The sequence below is a fragment of the Chrysemys picta genome, chromosome 5, assembly GCF_011386835.1.
Source record: "Chrysemys picta bellii isolate R12L10 chromosome 5, ASM1138683v2, whole genome shotgun sequence".
Taxonomy (NCBI): Eukaryota; Metazoa; Chordata; order Testudines; family Emydidae; genus Chrysemys; species Chrysemys picta.
Genome location: NC_088795.1, coordinates 25171984 through 25192916, shown reverse-complemented (window position 1 = coordinate 25192916; position 20933 = coordinate 25171984). Strand labels below are relative to the sequence as shown.

At 43.2% G+C, this 20933-nt stretch overlaps 2 protein-coding genes across 2 annotated transcripts in view; one reads left to right on the top strand and one right to left on the bottom strand.

Moving 5' to 3' along the window:
- Nucleotides 1–20495, bottom strand: part of LOC101933505 (broad substrate specificity ATP-binding cassette transporter ABCG2-like) — a 37474-nt gene extending 16979 nt beyond the window's left edge. The window contains exons 1-9 of the mRNA XM_065597528.1: nt 20033–20495; nt 17293–17519; nt 16309–16368; nt 15608–15722; nt 12134–12286; nt 10909–11066; nt 8731–8882; nt 2773–2889; nt 1129–1373 (exon numbers count right to left, since the gene is read on the bottom strand). Coding sequence (XP_065453600.1) covers nt 1129–1373; nt 2773–2889; nt 8731–8882; nt 10909–11066; nt 12134–12286; nt 15608–15722; nt 16309–16368; nt 17293–17501 — 1209 coding nt within the window. The 5' untranslated portion in view covers nt 17502–17519; nt 20033–20495. The remainder of the gene's footprint in view (nt 1–1128; nt 1374–2772; nt 2890–8730; nt 8883–10908; nt 11067–12133; nt 12287–15607; nt 15723–16308; nt 16369–17292; nt 17520–20032) is intronic.
- Nucleotides 3489–6604, top strand: LOC135983882 (myb/SANT-like DNA-binding domain-containing protein 2). Its single transcript, XM_065597527.1, has 2 exons — nt 3489–4945; nt 6006–6604. Exons 1-2 carry the CDS (start codon nt 4417–4419, stop codon nt 6227–6229), a joined length of 753 nt encoding a protein of 250 aa, XP_065453599.1. The 5' UTR covers nt 3489–4416; the 3' UTR covers nt 6230–6604.
- Nucleotides 20496–20933: the final 438 nt, after the last annotated feature.

Genomic DNA, 20933 nt, shown 5'->3' with positions numbered 1-20933 from the left:
AAATAGTTTATCAATCCTTCCATTTGCTGCTCCAGAAGTGTACATGTTAAGCAAAGGTAAGAAAAGGGAAAAATACGATCTATCCTAGTTCAAACCCACAATATGATAGTCAAGACATCAAGAAAATGTAAAATAATATTGCTGTCATCATCATCATCATTACAATTCAAAGACAATTATACTATAAAATCTACAGAGGCTCTACAAAGAGTGACAATTTAGTGGCCAGACTGTGCCACTAAAGTAGTAGATTGCTCCTTGAATCAATGGGACCAAATGCAGAATACAAGATATTCCGCATAAGTAATTGTGGCATGATCTGGCCCAAAGGGTCTGATCCTATTTTCACTAAAGTCAAAAGGAATTTTGTCTGTGTTAGGATTACAAGATCTCATTTATTTCTGAAAAAACAATCCTCCGCTTTGGAAATGAATGTTATCAAACAGACAGCATTCTGACTTTATTGCATGACGAAATATAAAGAGATGTTGGACTGTGTAGCAGAAAACCTTTGTTTAACACATACATTAGACCCTCATAGTTACGAACACCTTAGGAATGGAGGTTGTTCATAACTCAGAAATGTTCATAACTCAGAACAAAATATTACGGTTGTTCTTTTAAAAGTTTACAACAGAACATTGACTTAATACTGCTTTGAAACTTTACTATGAAAAGTAAACTGCTGCTTTCCCTTTATTTTTAGTAATTTACGTTTAACACAGTACTGTACTGTACTTGCTTTTTTTTTTCTTTTTGGTCTCTGCTGCTGCATTATTTGTGTACTTCCGGTTCCAAATGAGGTGTGTGGTTGACAGGTCAGTTCGTAACTCTGATGTTCGTAACTTTGAGGTTCTACTGTATTTGATAATTAGCAAAAGTGTGAAGGGCAGCACTGAAAAGAATGAAGGTCTATGGATTTCTCTGTTAATATGATCTATGACTATGTAAAGATTTCCACAATGTGAAAGACTATTTAAAGTCATACTGTTGGCTAATCAATTGGAAGTTTTTTTTCTTCATTTCTTAATTATTAGAAGTCAACATTGTATATTTCAACCCAACTCATCTTCAGAAAGAAACAGACTATTTATAACTGTTCATGTTTTAAAGATTCACTACAATTACCTGGGCCATGGAGCTTTGTGGGTTATATATCAAGTTTTTAAATGTGCGTCTGGACACCCACTTGAGCTGGTGAAAGAAGGAAGTGCTATATGTGATTTTCTGGAAATCTGCACTCATCTTCCTTTTATTTTTCAAAGACAGCTTCTCTAATTCTGCTTTTGTTTCTTTGTAGTAAGGGGAACTGGAAAACAACTCCGCTAATTTCTCAGCAATAGTCTTATCACCTCTGTCCTCTTCAATGGTTTCTTCAGATTAAAAAGAAAAATATTGTTGTAGGAGCAACAGCAGTAGAAAGCTAACGACACAAATTAGTTCATGGCAGTTTAGGTATGCTGAAGTTTTCTTTTCCCCCCGAAAGGGCTACATTTTATCCTCAAAAATCTCTTACCATAAATAAATAGAGATGAGGCTAAACCAGAATCCAACATCCAAACCTACAGAATGTTACAGCAATTCAGATCAGGATTCAAGCTTCAAAGCTCAAGTTTATTTCCGTATCGGGCACAAAGAATCCCAGCAATGGGATACCTAGGACCAGGTTGGGGACCATGTGGAAATGATGATGACATGCACTGTACAGTTTATTGCTGGGTATACTCCCAGGTATTTTAAGTGAATGAAGTTGTGGCCTAGTTAAACCACATCTATTGCCTCCTGCCTTTTTTCCAGGGTGGCCAGAATATCTAATGGCAAACCAAACATGTCCCAGAATAAACTGTGTGGTTCAGATGCCAAGACCATAACACAATTTTCTCTTCATGTTCTCAGGGAGCTTATATTTTCTGAATGCAACTCCCCAAGAAGTTCCCTGAGAATGTAAAGCTGAAAACTACGTTAAAATCTTGGAGGCTGAATCACACAATCTAGCTGTAATCTTACCCACAAGTAACTGCGGGCACAAAATTAGAAACAAAAGAGTTTTCTGCTTTTACACAAGAAGCAGCATATGGAGCAATCAGGGCCGCCCGGGGGGGGAGGGGGCAGGGGGGCAAGTGGGGCAATTTGCCCTAGGTCCCACAGGGTCCCCCACAAGAATATAGTATTCTATAGTATTGCAACGTTTTTTTTATGGAAGGGGCCCCCAAAATTGCTTTGCCCCATGCCCCCTGAATTCTCTGGGCAGCCCTGGGAGCAATGCTCCAGTATGTACTCCTTTCCTTGGCAAGTGAGACATCTGGAGTGCCTGTTGTTAATAGGCATGATACAGTTGCACAACTGGCAGGTCTTGAAGCCCAGAGACTTGGAATCTGGTATGATGTGGGAATACACTTGTGTACAGGAGGGGGGTTGGAAAGCTCTTAGTTAAGTCCCCTCCCAACAGGCAAAACAAAGAAAGTAAAGTTAAAAATTAATAAATTAAATCTTAAAAAGCTAACCGAGCTCACAAAGTGAGTTAGGAGAAGCTATGTTGCATGAAGACACGTGTTCTGGCATGCACCACAGTTAGTAAGAAGGAACAGAGTAATGACTGCAGCCACTCCACCTCTTATCCTTCACCTATGATAGCCAAGAGGTCATTAGGGGTTCAGGTGTGGCCATAACAGATACTGCTATTCAAAAAGAATCCGATCTCGCACACCTGGGGTGCATGTGCATCATGAATGGGATCAGTGTGGACAATCACTTGACCTCCAGCTCCCATACCTGATAAATTGTATTGACTGACAGATTCTGATTTGCTGAGTGTCACAGCAGTTGAATCTCCATTAATGATATCCAGAAAAAAATCAGCAGGATTGTTGTATGGCTCGCATTCATAACCTGCAAAGAAATAATACCAGATCTCTAAAATAAGTCATTCAATAGATGGGAAAAATATGTTGCAATATTAAGGGTAATATTATTTAAAACTGTCTTAACGGGAAAGCAATTAGACATCCCACCGTCAAAAGGTACCATCTAATACAACAAGTCAGCTTCACCAAAGATAAAAATAGAATGGGCCAAAACTACAAAGTTCATGTGTGTTTGGTTCCAGAATTTTGGTTCATTCCGTTATGGAAGTTGGATCAATGGCACAGTTCAGATTTGGATTTGGATGATCACCACGCTTTCAAATGCCTGACCAAAATAGGGGCTTGAATGAGACACTGAGCTGTCTGAAGTCTATCCAGACAAAACAGTGATAAATTTAGGATGGCATAAGCATCTAAAGGATTTGGTGGGGATGATATTGGTCCCTATTTTCACAACATCGGTGTACTGCTGGATCCCTGACTCCTTCTGAATTCCCAGGAAACATTAGTAGCCAAGTGTTTTTTTTCCATTTGGTTGTGAACATTTCTCTCTTTCATGAATCTCATAACAATTATTCATGCCTTTGTGATTTCCTTATGGAATTATTAAAATATGCTTCATATGGGGCTATCCATAAAGACCATTTAGAAATTATACTTGGTTCAGAATGCAGCTGCTCACCTATTTAGCAGGGCAGGATGTACAGAGAACATTAGATCAGTTCTCCAAGGTCTGAATAGGCTTCCTCCTGTTCATTTCTGGATGCAGTTAAGGTATTGATAGTAATGTATCAAATTCTGCAAGATTCGGGACTTGACTACCTAATGAACAATTTCTCTCTCTATGTGCATTCTTAACAGCTGCAATCAGCTGAGATGCTCTTGCTCAAAAGTCCTTATATACAAACATCCAGGATTTGCAGGCAGGATGTTATTAGTGGAGTGCCATTGACTCTGGAACATGCTTGCCCCATTGCTCTGACAGAGTCTATTGGAATATTCAGATAAACATTTTAAGCACATTATTTCACAACACAGCTAAGACTTTTGAATTAGGATATGTGGTTAGAAAACATTTAGTTTAAAATATTAAAAATTGCTATATCTTAATAGTGTTCATATCTTACATTTGACTTTTGATACAAGCTCTACAGGAAGATAATGAGCCTTGGGCCTGGTCTACACTATGAGTTTAATTCGAATTTAGCAGCGTTAAATTGAATTAACCCTGCACCCGTCCACACAACGAAGCCATTTATTTCAAAATAAACGGCTCTTAAAATCGATTTCTGTACTCCTCCCCGACGAGCAGAGTAGCACCGAAATCGATATTGCCATTTCAAATTAGGGTTAGTGTGGCCACAATTCGATGGTATTGACCTCCGGGAGCTATCCCACAGTGCACCATTGTGACCGCTCTGGACAGCAATCTGAACTCGGATGCACTGGCCAGGTAGACAGGAAAAGCCCCGCGAACATTTGAATTTTATTTCCTGTTTGCCCAGTGTGGAGAGCACAGGTGACCACAGAGAGCTCATCAGCACAGGTAACCATGCAGGCCAATAATCGAAAAAGAGCACCAGCATGGACCGTACGGGAGGTACTGGATCTGATCGCTATATGGGGAGAGGATTCAGTGCTAGCAGAACTTTGTTTGAAAAGACGAAATGCCAAAACTTTTGAAAAAATCTCCAAGGGCATGATGGAGAGAGGCCACAATAGGGACTCAGATCAGTGCCGCGTGAAAGTCAAGGAGCTCAGACAAGCCTATCAAAACACAAAGGAGGCAAACGGTCGCTCCGGGTCAGAGCCGCGGACATGCCGCTTCTACGCTGAGCTGCATGCAATTCTAGGGGGGGCCGCCACCACTACCCCACCTCTGACTGTGGATTCCGAGGCGGGGATAATCTCATCAGCTACACCTGAGGATTCTGCGGACGGGGAGGAGGAGGAGAAGGACGAGCTTACGGATAGCACACAGCACTCCGTTCTCCCCAACAGCCAGGATCTTTTTCTCAGCCTGACTGAAGTACCCTCCCAAGTCAGTATCCAAGACCATGACCCCATGGAAGGGACCTCAGGTGAGTTTACCTTTTAAAATATAAAACTTGTTTTAAAAGCAAGCGTTTTTTAATGATTACTTTGCCCTGAGAATTTGGGATGTATTCGCAGCCAGTACAGCTACTGGAAAAGTCTGTTAACGTGTCTGGGGATGGAGCGGAAATCCTCCGGGGACATCTCCATGAAGCTCTCCTGGAGGTACTCCAAAAGCCTTTCCACGAGGTTTCTGGGCAGTGCAGCCTTATTCCGTCCTCCATGGTAGGACACTTGACCACGCCATGCTAGTAGCAAGTAATCTGGTATCATTGCATGACAAAGCCTGGCAGTGTATGGTCCCGGTGTTTGCTGGCATTCAAGCAACATCTGTTCTTTATCTCGCTGTGTAAGCCTCAGGAGAGTGATATCGCTCAGGGTAACCTAGTTGAAATACGGGAATTTAATTAAGGAGACAGAGGTGGCCGTTCCTACTGGGCTGTTTGCCTGTGGCTGAAAAGAAATCCTTCCCTGCAGTTAGCCAAGTGCCGGGGGACGGGGGGAATTGGCCCTGAGCTGTTCGCGTTTGGCTAGCAGGGATCTTCCCTGATACCAGCCACACGGTGTGGGGAGGGGTAAAGCGATCATCCCAGAGAATTCATGGCGGGGGGGGGGGAGGGCTGTTAGTTTGGTTCCTGCAGGGAGCTTCCCTGATACCAGCCATGCGGTGGGGGGAGGGATAAAGCGATCATCCAGAGAATTGGATGGGGGGGGGGGGGTAGTTTGTTTTCTGCTGCTGAAGGTTAACAGGAAAACTGCAGCACTCAACGGGCTTTGCTTGGTATGTGGGAAAGGAGGGTGCAGACGCCGAAAGACAATGGCTTACCATGGTCGCATGCAAGCCGAATTCTGTTGCCCGGACCTGCGTCTGTGATCTCTAGCAGCAAAGCCACAGGCACTCAATATTAAGAGGCAAAATGCGACCTTGCACAGAAATCACATGTAATATGTAATGTGAGTAGTGTTGTTCACCGTGAAAGAGTATAAGCATTGTTCTGTAAAATGTATCTTTTTAAAAAATTCTCTCCTTTTTTCCCCTCCCTCCAGCAGCTGCAAATTTTTCAAGCCTCCCTCCTCCATCCCGAAGGCTATCTCAGATAAGGTATCGGAAAAAGAGGACACAAGACGAGATGTTAGCGGAAATCATGGAATCCACCCGCAGTGAAAGAGCTCATCTGAATGAGTGGAAGGACACGGTTTCAAAGTATAGGAAAGATGCCAGTGAACGTGAGGACAGGAGGGACCAACGTGAGGAGAGGAGAGACGCTTGAGATGAGAGGTGGCGGCAGGAAGATCAGAGGAGGCAGGATGCAACACTGGGGCTGCTATGTGAGCAAACAGACATGCTCCGGCGTCTGGTGGAGCTCAGGAACGGCAGCAGGATCACAGACTGGCGCTACAGCCCCTGTATAACCTCCCTCCCCCCTCACCATGTTCCATAGACTCCTCACCCAGACGTGTAAGAACGCGGATGGGGGGGAAAGGCTCCGTGACCCTCCTATTCCACCCCAGTGGACAGCCCAAGCAAAAGGCTGTCATTTTTTTAACCTTTTTTTAGTGGCCTTTTCCTTCCCGCCGATCCTCCTCCCAAACCCCACCCGGGTTCTCTCCCTCTTTTTATAATCAATTAATAAAGAATAAATTATTTTTAAATTATAGTGACTTTATTTCCTTTGAAAGCAAGCTGTGGGTTCCTTACAGAGAATGAGTCAATAAAGGGGGCAGGTTTTCATCAAGGAGAAACAAACAGAAATTTCACACTGTAGCCTGGCCAGTCATGAAACTGGTTTTCAAAGCTTCTCTGATGCGCAGCGCTTCCTGGTGTGCTCTTCTAATCGCCCTGGTGTCTGGCTGCGCGTAATCAGCAGCCAGGCGATTTGCCTCAGCCTCCCACCTCGCCTTAAACGTCTCTCCCTTACTCTCACAGAGATTGTGGAGCACACAGCAAGCAGCAATAACAATGGGGATATTAGTTTGGCTGAGGTCTGACCGAGTCAGTAACGATCGCCAGCGACATTTTAAACGTCCAAATGCACATTCTACCACCATTCTGCACTTGCTCAGCCTGTAGTTGAACAGCTCCTGACTCCTGTCCAGGCTGCCTGTGTATGGCTTCATGAGCCATGGCATTAAGGGGTAGGCTAGGTCCCCAAGGATAACTATTGGCATTTCAACATCCCCAACGGTTATTTTCTGGTCCGGGAAGTAAGTCCCTTGCTGCAGCCGTTTAAACAGAGCAGTGTTCCTGAAGACGCAATCATCATGAACCCTTCCCGGCCAGCCCACGTTGATGTTGGTGAAACATCCCTTGTGATCCACCAATGCTTGCAGCACAATTGAAAAGTACCCCTTGCGGTTTATGTACTGGGTACCCTGGTGCTCCGGTGCCAAGATAGGGATATGGGTTCCATCTATCGCCCCACCACAGTTAGGGAATCCCGTTGCAGCAAAGCCATCCACTATGACCTGCACATTTCCCAGAGTCACTACCTTTCGTAGCAGCAGCTCAGTGATTGCTTTGGCTACTTGCATCACAGCAGCCCCCACAGTAGATTTGCCCACTCCAAATTGATTCCCGACTGACCAGTAGCTGTCTGGCGTTGCAAGCTTCCACAGGGCTATCACCACTTGCTTCTCAACTGTGAGGGCTGCTCTCATCTTGGTATTCTGGCGCTTCAGGGCAGGGGACAGCAAGTCACAAAGTTCCATGAAAGTGCCCTTACGCATGCGAAAGTTTCGCACCCACTGGGAATCGTCCCATACCTGCAACACTATGCGGTCCCACCAGTCTGTGCTTGTTTCCCGGGCCCAGAATTGGTGTTCCACGGATAGAACCTGTCCCATTAACAACATGATCTCCAAAGCACCGGGGCCCGCGGTTTGAGAGAATTCTGTGTCCATGTCCATATCCTCATCACTCTTGTCGCTGCGCTGCCGTCGCCGCCTCCTCCTCGCCTTGTTTTTCTGGTCCTGGTTCAGCATAAATGCACAAGAATGCGCGAGGTGTTTACAATGTTCATGACTGCTGTCTTGAGCTAAGCGGGCTCCATGCTTGCTGTGGTATGGCGTCTGCAGTGTTCACCCAGGAAAAAAGGCGCAAAATGGTTGTCTGCCATTGCTTTCATGGAGGGAGGGGTGAGGCTGTACCCAGAACCACCTGGGACAATGTTTTTTGCCCCATCAGGCACTGGGATCTCAACCCAGGATTCCAATGGGCAGAGGAGACTGCGGGAACTATGGGATAACTACCCAGAGTGCAACTTTCTGGAAATCGATGCTAGCCCCAGTACATGGATGCACACCGCTGAATTAATGTGCTTAGTGTGGCCGCATACATTCGACTTTATACAATCTGTTTCCAAAATTCGAATTCTGTAAATTCGGATTAATCCCGTAGTGTAGACATACCCTTGATGATTGCATATGCCAACTTTGGTCTTGGGATATAAAGCTTTTATCATAGTCCATCATTTCAGAGGCCACAGTGACAGGGATTCATGGCTTAAATAAATGATATTTGCTACTTTTTTTTTTTAATACTGAATACATTGTTAAACAAGATGTCATTCATTCCTTACTTATACAGTAGGGCCCAGATCCTCAAAAGTATTTAGGTGCCTAACTTCCACTGAGATCAATGGGAGTTAGGTGCCTAATTACCTTTGAGAATCTGGGTCAAAATCAATAGAATGTGCTGGAAGGCTAGAGGCCAACATCAATACAATGTGCTGGAAGACCACCATTGTGACTTGAGCTCCCTTTGAAAGCTCACCAATAGATTTGAAGTACTGCAGAGCATTCCGAGCAGGGCCATGGTACAACAGGCTTCCTGCAGCCAGTAACGTCAGGCTATCAAACAATCTGAATATGGAGTACCGGGGCTGATGGAGTGAAAAGATTATTGTTTTCCCCTGACTTGACATCCTGAATGCAAAAAAACAAAATAGGAGAGGCATTAAACATCTGCAACTACAGTATTCCTTTTCTCTTATATTTTCTTTCTGCTATGAATGGCTAATAGCACGCATAATCTGAAGTAATGACAAACATATCAGATCAAATCCTGGAATCCTCTCTCAATTTGTACTCAATCCTTACTTAAGCAAATGCCCATTAACTTCAATAGTAGCTTGTTTAAGTAAAAACTGAGTAAAAGAAGAATACAGACCTCAGAATTTGGCCCACTATCCATAAATTATTCCCTTATAATGAATTATTCTCACGATTGTACCTAAGCATTCATTATTCTCTTGATGATTTGATAGCTGAAATGAGGTGAAAGGCCACATATTTTCCAAAGAACGATTTATAGACAATAAATTCTTGTGCAAATATTTGTAACATCTTAGGATAAGTTGCATATTGTTTTATAAGATATAATGGAGCAAACAAAGCAGAAGAAAGTTTAAAAGGGCCAAATCCTAAAGCCCTTAGTAGGTGGGACAAAGAGAAAGTGGGGCGCATCAAGTCTTGGCCAGATTCTAACCTCCCATACCTACAGGACCAAGTAATGTAAATTACTGCAGAAGCATTTAAGCGTAAAGTAACTAGCAATGCTCTTCCTTCCATGAGGTGTGGCATTCCCTTGCCCACTCCAAACACATGACACATTATTCAGAGAGCTGTCCTCGGGATATTGAGAAATGGCAGGGTAGGTAACAGTGAATGCATGAGATTTCTATATCAAAGTTCCTTTCCCTGGGCAGATCCTCCAAAAGGATTTGTTTGTTGGTCCAAATTCCCTGCCCCTTTTGGCACAGTGTGGGTTGTGGAACAGGAGACAGAGTCTGACCCATTGTAGTGAGGCCTTATCGGAAACAACTGGGAGGTTGAGGCCTCCCACTGAGTCAGAGAGGGAGGAACCATTCTGTGATTCCTAGTGGGCGGAGCCAGGCTAGGCTTGCCCCTCCTGCTGAAAGCTAAGGGGTGGAGCAGGAAGTATAAAAGGGAGAGCCTATAACCCAGTTGAGTCTGAGCCAGGGAAGGAAGCAAATGTCTCCTGGCTGCTGCAGCTCTCCGGAGCGAAACCTGTGCTGCGCCTTGCCACGCCCTGCCGCTGAAGGAGACTGACCCAGGCAAAGAGCTGCCAGGACTGCCATTCACCACATACCCCAAAGAGACCAGGGACAGCCCTGAGCTGCAGGTACATGATGGTGGGCAAGCAGAAAGTACCTCAGGGTCAGCCAGCTATGGTTAGGGTGACCAGATATCCTGATTTTACAGGGACAGTCCCAATTTTGGGTCTTTTTCTTATATAGGCTCCTATTACCCCCCGCCCCCTGTCCTGATTTTTCACATTTGCTGTCTGGTCACCCTAGCTATGGTCCAGTTGTATTGCTGCCTGAATCCAGGTCAGTGTGTTGTGGCTGGATCCCCCCTGACCCAGTGGTGGAACCATCTGCCACCGTTAGGGCCCTGGGCTAGGGCCTGGGATCCGTGGGGTGGCAGCTTCTCCACCTTAGGCCAAGGGGCCTACATTTGTCTGCCATCTGCCTGCGTGAGGATGACAGACTGGTATTCCACCCTGCCTGAAGGCCTGAACTCTCTAAGACTATTTGATTCCTCTGCCCTGGCTGAGGGCTGGAGCCTCGAGACTGTTTGTTTGCCCTACTCTATCCTGCCAGAGGGGCCTCGACCCCACCACTTGCATCACAACTCCCCTGAAACAGGGCAGTGCCCCAGTGATGTGGTGAGGTGGAGTGGCCTCCCACTGAGCCAGAGAGAGAGGGATGACTGCTAAAGCACTACACTAGCTGATAGCAGAATTAGAAGGAAATTCCATTTGTGGAAGCCTGCAGTTTCCATTCCCTTACATGAGAATAACCCAATCATAAACTAATACATCAGGCTGTGACTATTTCTAAATATATCTTAATTCCAGATACAGTATATAGAGTACACTTCTATCAAAGACATGATAGTTCTTTCCCAGTGATTCCATTGCAGTCACCTTTTCAGGAGCAGCAAGACAGCATTGGCAGTGCTGGCATCTAATCCAGTAGTTGGTTCATCTAAGAACAAGACTGCAGGGTCAGTAATGAGTTCCATTCCAATATTGGTCCGTTTTCTCTCTCCCCCAGATACACCACGAATAAACTGGGTGCCAACCTAGTGCAAAAGAAGCATCACACCTTTAAAAGGAGATTTCTTTATTAATTAATTAATTTGTATTAACTTTCTCAAAATCCAGGAAAATATTAGCGCCAACTTCAGATGTCAGATCAGAAATCAATATTTATATGAAACAAACACATTCACATGATTTAGTGATGAAATGATAGCAATGCATCAAAAATGAACCAGTTTTCTAACAAAAAAAAATTAAGATAAAGTTAAGATGGTAAATGTAGGTAGCTTTTTAAAAAGTGCCTTATTAGAATGCTGTAAATTTAAAATACGTAGCTATGCTGCTAATCCCCAGGACTTCTAAACACCTCAGGATTAAAAAATACATATAGACCCGTATTTAGTGTGTGTGAATGGTGCCACAAATGGTGGAATGTCGGGGAGCAAAGTGCAATTCTATTCTGAAAAGTGAGTGTGTAAAAATGCACCTTCTAAATCAACAGATCTGCTCTCTGCATGTATTCAAAGTCATATCTGGTTACTTTCAGGACAAAAATAATTTGTACTGCATTTTATTCCGATGAGAGAGCCTGAGATGTCATCTGTTCTTTTAACAGAATTATTTAACTAACTTCCATTTGCTCAACCAATCAGTGACATCTGTACATCCCCCATTCACTGAATGGGGTTACAGAAGTATCACAAGGCATCATTTGATATGCAGAGTCTTTATTACTGATGATAAAGTGCTAGAAAGAAAGAACTCAGCTTCATTTACAGAACCCAGGGTTTAACTACAGAGATGGAAGTTAGAAAAAACACTTTTTGAATTGTAAATTGAACACATTTGATATAGAAATCACTGAGCTACTATATATAGAACATCACAATGCCATTTTCAAGACTCTCTTCAGGGTAGAAGTATACTTTAAGGTAGTCTTAACTCTAAATTTCCTGCTTTTCAAATGTTTGTTGATTGTAACTACAACATTCTAATGGGGTTGGTTTGTTTGTTAAATGCTATGTAATTACAACACCAACTGTCTCATACCTCAGCTTTTTGTTTGGTAATATTAAATACCATGTCATGCTATGCCATGTGTAGTTACCTTGGAATCTGCCACTTTGGCCAAACCCAGTTCCCTGATGATTTGGTTCACTCTTTCCTTCTTTTCCTGTTCAGACACGGTACTCGGCAATCGGAGTGCAGCTGAGAACTCAAAATTTTCTCTCACTGTCAGGGTCCCCATAACCACATCATTCTTACAAGACACAAAAATATTAGCAAGTTTTAGTCTCAAGCTTAATTTTTCCTTTATTTATACCATGCTACAGTATTGTAACGAATAAGCATTAACATCTGCAGGAAGGGAAAACTGAACAAGACCAAAGTTCACAATTACGATACTTTTGATACAAGAGTCCAACAGAGCTTTTTCCATCAACAAGCAAACGCTTTTCAGATATATGCCTCATCCTTTACAATTAAATGCTCTCTTTACTTTTGAAATCGTATTAACATTAACTTCTCACAGTGGAATCTGTACTAAGGGATTTCATGCCCATCAACTAGGGAGATTCCCCAGCCCAGAGAAGTCCCAACCTCTAGTGGTCTGTTTACTTGTGCTGGAGGATGCCTGGCTGTGGTCTGTGGAAATAGAAGCCCAAACCCTTACTGTATTGGATTCCCACTGCTAGATAATCTAAAACCTGGATATGACAGAGGTCTGTAAAATCATGACTGGTGTGGAGAAAGTAAATAAGGAAGTGTTATTTACTCCTTCTCATAACACAAGAACTAGGGTCACCAAATTAAATTAATAGGCGTGCAGGTTTAAAACAACAAAAGGAAGTATTTTTTCACACAACGCACAGTCAACCTGTGGAACTCCTTGCCAGAGGATGTTGTGAAGGCCAAGACCAACGGTTCAAAAAAGAACTAGATAAATTCATGGAGAATAGGTCTATCAATGGCTATTAGCCAAGATGGGCAGGGATGGTGTTCCTAGCCTGTTTTCCCAGAAGCTGGGAATGGGCGATAGGTGATGGATCACTTGATGATTACCTGTTACGGTCATTCCCTTTGAAGCATCTAGCATTGGCCACTGTTGGAAGACCGGATACTGGGCCAGACGGACCTTTGGTCTGATCCAGTATGGCCGTTCTTATGTGGAAAACCCCAGGACAGGGAAAGCCCATCCTCTGAATCCAAGAGAATCCAAGACCATGTTTGGCAGGTATTCCCCAGGATAGGAAGTCGTCCCCCACACCCCCATGAGTGGGAATGCATTGTGCTGATGAATCAAAGGTTATATATGGTATGGATTCACCAGGGAAGGGAAATGGTGTCCACTGGATACGGAGTTTTCCTGCGTTCTGCCTATAAAGCCAGAGCCCAGTTGACTCAGTTTGCTAACTAGACCTAATCTCTGCGAAGTGAGGGAAGGGCAGTAGTCTTTCCCAAAAAGATTATAGTACCTTCTTTGGGATTGAGGGAGAGAGTTGTCCTCTGTGCCAGCTCCCCAAAGATGGAAAAGGCCAGCTGGCTACCACCAGTTGATATCAACTGAAAAGATGGAGGAATGTTCATGGAACAAGCCCCAGGTGGAGAAGCATGGAAAAGATGGGGTACGAAACATTATTTTTGTGCTGATCCCACATGTTGTGCTGATCCTCCCAATGTTGACTCTGGGAGGAGTAATTTCTCAGAAAAGGTAAAACAGTATATAAGACCATTTTCTGATCTCAGTAGCACTGGTCAGAATAACTTCATGGACTTTACACCTTTATATCTGGGCTCACAATCTGGCCTGAAGTATCCAGACGATATTTCAACTAGATAGGATAATATTCAGATTTAAGATAGCGAACAGTTGGAGCCTGAACTATATGACAATGTCTTTTTAAATGGTGGTCTCTCAAATAAGATTCCAGGAGTTTGCTGAATTTTAAGTATCTTTAAACTCAATATTTTTTTTTTAAATAACAAATTTCAGATAACTTACAAGCTTCCAAAGCTAGTTTTTGGTCATACATGGCTGATCCATAATCGGCTGCTAGTCTTCCACAAGCCAGCCCTTCAGCCCTCCACACACCCCCCAAATTTATTGGGAATAATTAGTCAACTATAACTCTGATATGGTCCCTACTCTGGACAGTCCCTATAACAAGTCACACTCCCTCTCCCCATAACTAGACCTGAAAGGCTATGTCTACACTGCAGCTGGAAGTGAGCTTCCCAGCCAGGATAGATAGACTCACGCCAGCTCTGCTCAAGCTACTGTGCTAAAAATAGTAGTGTGGACATTGCAGCTCAGGCTTTCAAGATTACCTGACCCCCTCAGTCTGAACTCAAGTAGCTAGTCTGAATCTCTTCCAGAGCTGCAACATCCACACTGCTATTTTAACGCACTAACTAGCTTGAGTGAAGCTAGCATGAGTCTGCCACACTAGCTAGGAGGCTTGCTTCCAGTAGCAGTGTGGACATACCCTAAGCTCTCTCTAGGATATCACAGTTGGAGGCACAAAGAGCAAAGCAGAAATCTGAATATAAAAGTAGTAACAGGACAAATGAAAAAACTGTATAATGTAGATAACTTTGTACAAAGCTAATGCAATTGGGCCCTTACCCTGACTGACACCTCAAGACAATACTGTAATAAAAATAATATTGAAAAAAATGTAAAGGAGGCACATCTGAAACAATCAAGAATGGGGCACATGACTTACAAGGAGAAGCTGAGGGAACTGGGGTTATTTAGTCTGCAGAAGAGAAGAGTGAGGGGGGATTTGATAGCAGCCTTCAACTACCCGAAGGGGGGGTTCCAAAGAAGATGGAGCTAGGCTGTTCTCAGTGGTGGCAAATGACAGAACAAGAAGCAATGGTCTCAAGTTGCAGAGGGGGAGGTCTATGTTGGATATAAGGAAACACTATTTCACTAGGAGGGTGGTGAAGCATTGGAATGGGTTACCTAGGGAAGTGGTGGAATCTCCATTCTTAGAGGTTTTTAAGGCCCAGCTTGACAAAGCCCTGGCTGGGATGATTTAGTTGGGGATTGGTCCTGCTTTGAGCAGGGGATTGGACTAGATGACCTTCTGAGGTCTCTTCCAACCCTGATATTCTATGATTCTAACTGCAGGTCATTTTCCTGCAAATTTTCAGCAACGATTAAAAACATAACAATTGGGTTGAAAATAAAAACAAAGAAAATCTTCTCGTAACATCTTCTTGTAGTCTTTGAGGCCAATGAAAATGGTTCAAATTCAGGTGAAATTCAGTCAGGGTGATTCAATATAATAACCAAAGTGTAGTAGAAAATGGAAAAACTACCAAACGTCACATGAGGTGTTTGTTTACAATAGAAAAAAAATTATCAAAAATTGGGACACTAGAAAAGGAGTAAGAAACACTACACTGGTTTCTACATTTTTTTTATCAGGTTCTTTTGTCAATAAATTTTATACCATAATTCTCATCACGGGTCTGTATGAATCAATTAGTGGTTAATTTTAATCCAGATTGTGTCTCCCTCTGGAGGGAGGTTAAAACAGTAAAGGCAGATAGTAACTGCAGGCTCATTTACCTGTACCACATATCCAGAGATGCATTTAAAATTGGCAGGCCGTGGAGCTCCATTTATCAAAATCTCTCCAGAGAGCCCGTGAGGATCTTTCCTTGCAGCTAAGATATCCAATAGCCTAGAAAAAGAAAAATCAGGCTCCCAAAAGGGTTCTGAAGAGTAAATCTTTGAACAGTGGAGTAGGTAGAAGATAAATTTGGCATACAAATCCAGTTAACAAAATGTGATGTGCACACAGTTTTGATGCTGAATGCAAGCTCAGCATTTCTCCTGTGACAAGATCTGCTCACAGTAAGCAGAGGTGGGACTGTCAGGGTTAGGGCTCTCTGATTTTTAGGGAGTCTTTGTGCTGGCCCTGGCAAAGGTTTGAGCAGCCTATGAGCTGCTGCAATTTCTGCCAGCTGGAAAAGGTTCCAAAACTTAGATTAACATCACAAATTTAGTTTGTACACCTAAATCAAATAGCTGAACTCCAGATACCTTATTTTTGAGCATGGAAATCTGAATTGTCCTTTGAGTAATAGAGATGCAGTTTGGGGCATATTAATTAAGAGTTTGGGTTGAAGCCACTTCGAACACTTGGCTCTTGTGTTCCTAATCATCCGTACTGTAAGTATGCAGGCACATTTTCTGTTTGGCGTGGTTTCTCAACGTGATGAATATGGATAACATAAAACAAGTCTTTTCATTGCTTCAATACTTACGAAGATTTGCCACTGCCAGTGGGTCCCAAAATTGCATTAAGACCGGGTCTCATAATCCCACTGCAAACAAAAGCAACATTTCCTGAATTCATGGTTCTATTTGTAGATTAATTCATTTAATTTGAAGGCCTTTTTTGTTTGTGTGGTATTGTAAAAACAAAATCCTTTGGGAACTGGTGACATTCCTCAGCTATGTGAAATAACAAAATTATAAAAAATTTAATGATCTTCTAGTAAGTAATTTTTAGTTTTTAATTATATTTCAGAGTGGTAGCTGTGTTAGTCTGTATCAGCAAAAACAACAAGGAGTTCTTGTGGCACCTTAGAGACTAACAAATTTAAAAAAAAAAAAAAAAAGCCCCACACATTTAGCTCCTCTTTTTCTCCCAAAGTTCAGGTCCAATTGCATACCGACTTTAGCATGGACATTTACACATTTTTCCTGAGAACTTACAGTTTATGCCTACAAACTGGTGGTGATTTGCACACGAACGTGATCTTTGCCATCAGAACTAAGGTGGGCCTTGAGTTAAGCATCTGAAAAGTGATTTTCAAACTCTCAAATATATCAGAGTTTCAATATGAATCACAAATTCCAACTGAACTGAGGTATTTCTTTGCAGTGCTGCAAACAACACATCTGTATAAGGGTTCTAAACTACTCATTTCTTCGCTTTTTTTTTCTTTCAAATTATCATACAACATTTATAAAAGAAATATCAGTACAGCATTAAGTTTAAATTAAATAACACACAACTGATGTTGTAAACCTCATGTATTAAATGTATCAATATCACATTAATTCCGTTTTATAAACTAATACAAAAGTTAACATACAAAGTGTGAATTCAAAAACTATTTTTTACAGTCATTTTATCAATCATTCCTGAATCCATCTGATGGATGTTGACATGAGGTTGTTGACTAAGCTGTATGAAAAAGAAAACAACATTAACATACACTAGACATTTTTTAAATACGTACTTGATATCTTTCAAAATTTGTTTAAGAACAGCTCTTTGACAATATAAAAAGCCACTCTTCACTTTCACTCTGTAGCAGATGTTGTGAAAGGTCACAGTGGCTTCTGCAGGAAACTTTCTCTTTTCTATAGAGGACAGTTTTCTCAAGGGGAAGCCATTGGTACTTGGTTCTGATATCTGAATACTGCTGTGTGGTTGGTTCTCTGTCATTCTGAAAGGATGTTTCTGCTGTTTATAACAAAAATAATTATAGTAAAAGTTACCATTCACAATAAAAACAATCAATAGAAACAAGTAGTTAAAATATAAATTTAATGTTTTGTTGTGGGAGAAACCTACATGTATGGCAACATTCATGACACTCTCATATCCTACTAATTCCTCTTAAAAAAAAAATCAACTATACAATAACAACAAGGCTTCAGTCAATCATAGCATACCAAAATTGAATGCCATTATTTGAGAAATGACATATAAATACCTCCTGACACTATTGTTTCATTTTTTAATAAAGCCCAATTCCTTCAAACTACTATTTACTTGTTAGCCTTTTCCTCAAAGCATTACTCAGTTTTTGAACCCACAAATGAACAAATTCAGCTAAATCATCTCCATAAAGTTACATCTCTGGAAAGAAGGCAACAGCAAAACTTTCAATCTTTACTATACAAGATACAATATTTTACTTTTTCATATTGTAACTCGAATATAATGCAAACAAGAGCCTGCAAAGAGACAAGACAAGTACCACATCTGTATTATGGCTAATTTTGTCCACTTTTATACTATACTTAATAACTCAGGCCCTACCAATTTTACGGCCGTGAAAAATGGGTCACGGACTGTGAAATAAGTCCACCCCCCTGGATTCTGCCAGGGCTCAGGGTGCCCATTTTTCCAGGGGCCCCGCAAATGGGCCAGGGCCCCTGTGTTAATCCACCACTGACAGGGACTAGCAGCTATAAAGCCTCAGCTTTGGTGCTCCCAACAGCACGGGGAGACGCCTGCAGGAACCTCCTCCAGCTGCAGGAAGCGCTGGGGCTGCTGCCCAGCCATGGAGCTTCCTGCAGCCCGGGGAAGTACCCAGAGGTGGGTCTGATCTCCCCCGAAGAGGGGCTGTGCAGGGGAAGAGCAAGTCCTGTCCCTCTCCAGCCCGTGCAGGCTAGCGGATAGGAGCCCCTGGCTGGGGCACTCCTAGCAGAATGGGGAGATCAGACTCCTCTCCACATCCAGGAACCTCCTCCCTCTTCAGGAAGCTCCACTGCTGCTGCCTTCAGAGCCCAACTGTGAAGGCAGCATGGAAGTGAGGGTGGCAATCCTGCGACACCCTTACAACAAATTTACAAACGTCCCCCCCCCCCATGCCTTTTTGAGTTGGGACCCCCATGGTTACAACACCCTGAAATTTCAGATGTAAACATCTGAAATTGTGAAATTGACCAATTTTAAAACCCTCTGGCCATGAAATTGACCAAATAGACCCTGAATTTGGTAGAGACTTATTAATGATTTAGACAACATAATGTTCAGTGCTATGACTATATTTGTAAGTGACACACAACTACAGACAAAAAATATTAGATTGCATGTGGGAGGTATAGATTTATATAAATCAATGTAAAGAAATGAAAGGGTAATGAGACAAAAAATAAATCAACCAAATCAAGAGTTATAAAGAGTCAATTGTTTTACGGTGATTTATTTGAGTATATATTTATATTTATAATGTTGTATTTACTGAAGTGCTTTTCATACAGACTATTTTTTGCACAATATTTACTATTGTTTAACTTTACTTTAAATGAGAACTAAAAACATTTCTATAAAGGGACTGAGAGTTATCTAGTTTCTCTATCGCTTCTCTGAAAGGATATTTCTATGTGGTTGGGGTGTACATGGGGGAAGGTTGTATGGGTGAGGGGGTGTAGGTGTGTATGGGTAGGATGATGTATGTATTTGTGTGGTGTAGATTGGGTTATAGATGTGTATGGGGTAGGTATAGGTGTATGGGTGGAATGTAGGTGTAGATGGGGAGTTTAAGTGTGTATAGATGGAGGTGTAGGGGTGTGTATGTGGTTTGGGTGGCGTGTAGATGAGTTGTATACGGTTGGGGTGTAGATATGTATGTATGGGGTGGGGTGTAGTTGTAGATGTGGGTGTATACATGGTTGCAGTGTGGACGGGGTGTAGGTGTGTATGAGTGGGGTGTACATGGTTGGGGTGTAGGTGTATAGATGGTTGCGGTGCAGATGGGGTGTAGGTGTGTATGGGGGGTTGTACATGTTTGGGGTGTAGGTGTCGGGATGGTTGCAGTGCAGGTGCGGTGTAGATGGGGAGGTTGTACATAGTTATAATAATAATTAATAAATCTATCCTATCTCCTAGAACTGGAAGGGACCTTGACAGGTCATCGAGTCCAGCCCCCTGCCTTCACTAGCAGGACCAAGTACTGATTTTGCCCCAGATCCCCAAGTGGCCCCCTCAAGGATTGAAATCACAACCCTGGGTTTAGGAGACCAATGCTCAAACCACTGAGCAAACACTCGCGGGTGTAGGTGTATAGGAGTAGGGTTGAACCCCTCTCCCCGCAGCACAGTTACAGTTAGGGTGACCAGACAGCAAGAGTGAAAAATCAGGACGGGTTGAGGGGCAATAGGATCCTATATAAGAAAAAGACCCCAAATCGGAACTGTGCCTATAAAAGCGGGACATCTGGTCACCCTAGTTACCGTCACCCTTACCTTGCACGGCTCACGGGAGAGTCGCTGGTTGGATTTTCAGCTGCTGCTGGGATCACGGCCCCGCTCCGCTCCCGGACTCAAGTCCGCCTCTCCCTGCGGCAGCGAAGCGCCTCCTACCGCCCCGCGCTGGCTGCGCAGCAAATGCGCAGGTGAGAAGGATGCGCGGGCAGGCACGTGGCGAAGGAGGGTGGCGGGTGCCCGGTTCGCGCTGATGGGGTCGGCTCGCGTCTGCCCATCCCCCCCACCCTTTCTTACTTCTCAGGCAGCCCCCCCCAGCACGTGCAGCGAGTAACGGCTTTAACGGAAGCCACCGGCGGCTGCCACTGGGAGCGCGCGCACGTTTCAACGGCCCGGCCAGGGGAGCAGCCGCCCCGTTGTTCGTTCTCTGCCCCAGGCACCGGGGGCCCTTGCTCCGCGCTTTGCGCGCTCCTGCGCCCACACCGACGCCGTCTGTTGTGCCCCCGCCCCCGCTCAATAAACGCGTCTGAGAAAGAGAGCGCAAGTGTGGCGAGTACAGGCCCTTCTGTGCAACTGACAACATTGAAATAACGCCCTCCCCCAAAAGGTTTAAAAACCAACAGCGACATTATTCACCGACACTTTATTTTTATATATAAAAATAAATTGTGCCAAGGGTATCTGTGCGGTTATCCTGGAAAACTGTGCAATAAAATCCAATAAAATAAAATCCAATAGTCTCCTTTTAATATTGCCCAGTTATAGATGTGTGATGCCAATTTCAAGAACCCTATGTAAGTGGTTGGCTCTAACAGCAAAAGTGGGACTAGGAAAATAATTCACCAAAATCACTGGCACAGTCAGATAAAGGCTTTATTTATGAGCATGGTACAAACCCATAGTCATTTGCTTAGGAACCTGCTGGTTTTAAGGCCATGGCACT

What these genes read in the sequence shown, in the direction of transcription:
- LOC135983882 (XM_065597527.1), top strand. Translation starts at nt 4,417, where the DNA reads ATGCAGGCCAATAATCGAAAAAGAGCACCAGCATGGACCGTACGGGAG. An exon ending in CCCCATGGAAGGGACCTCAG is followed by an intron (nt 4,946 to 6,005) that starts GTGAGTTTACCT and finishes CCCTCCCTCCAG; the next exon opens with CAGCTGCAAATTTTTCAAGC.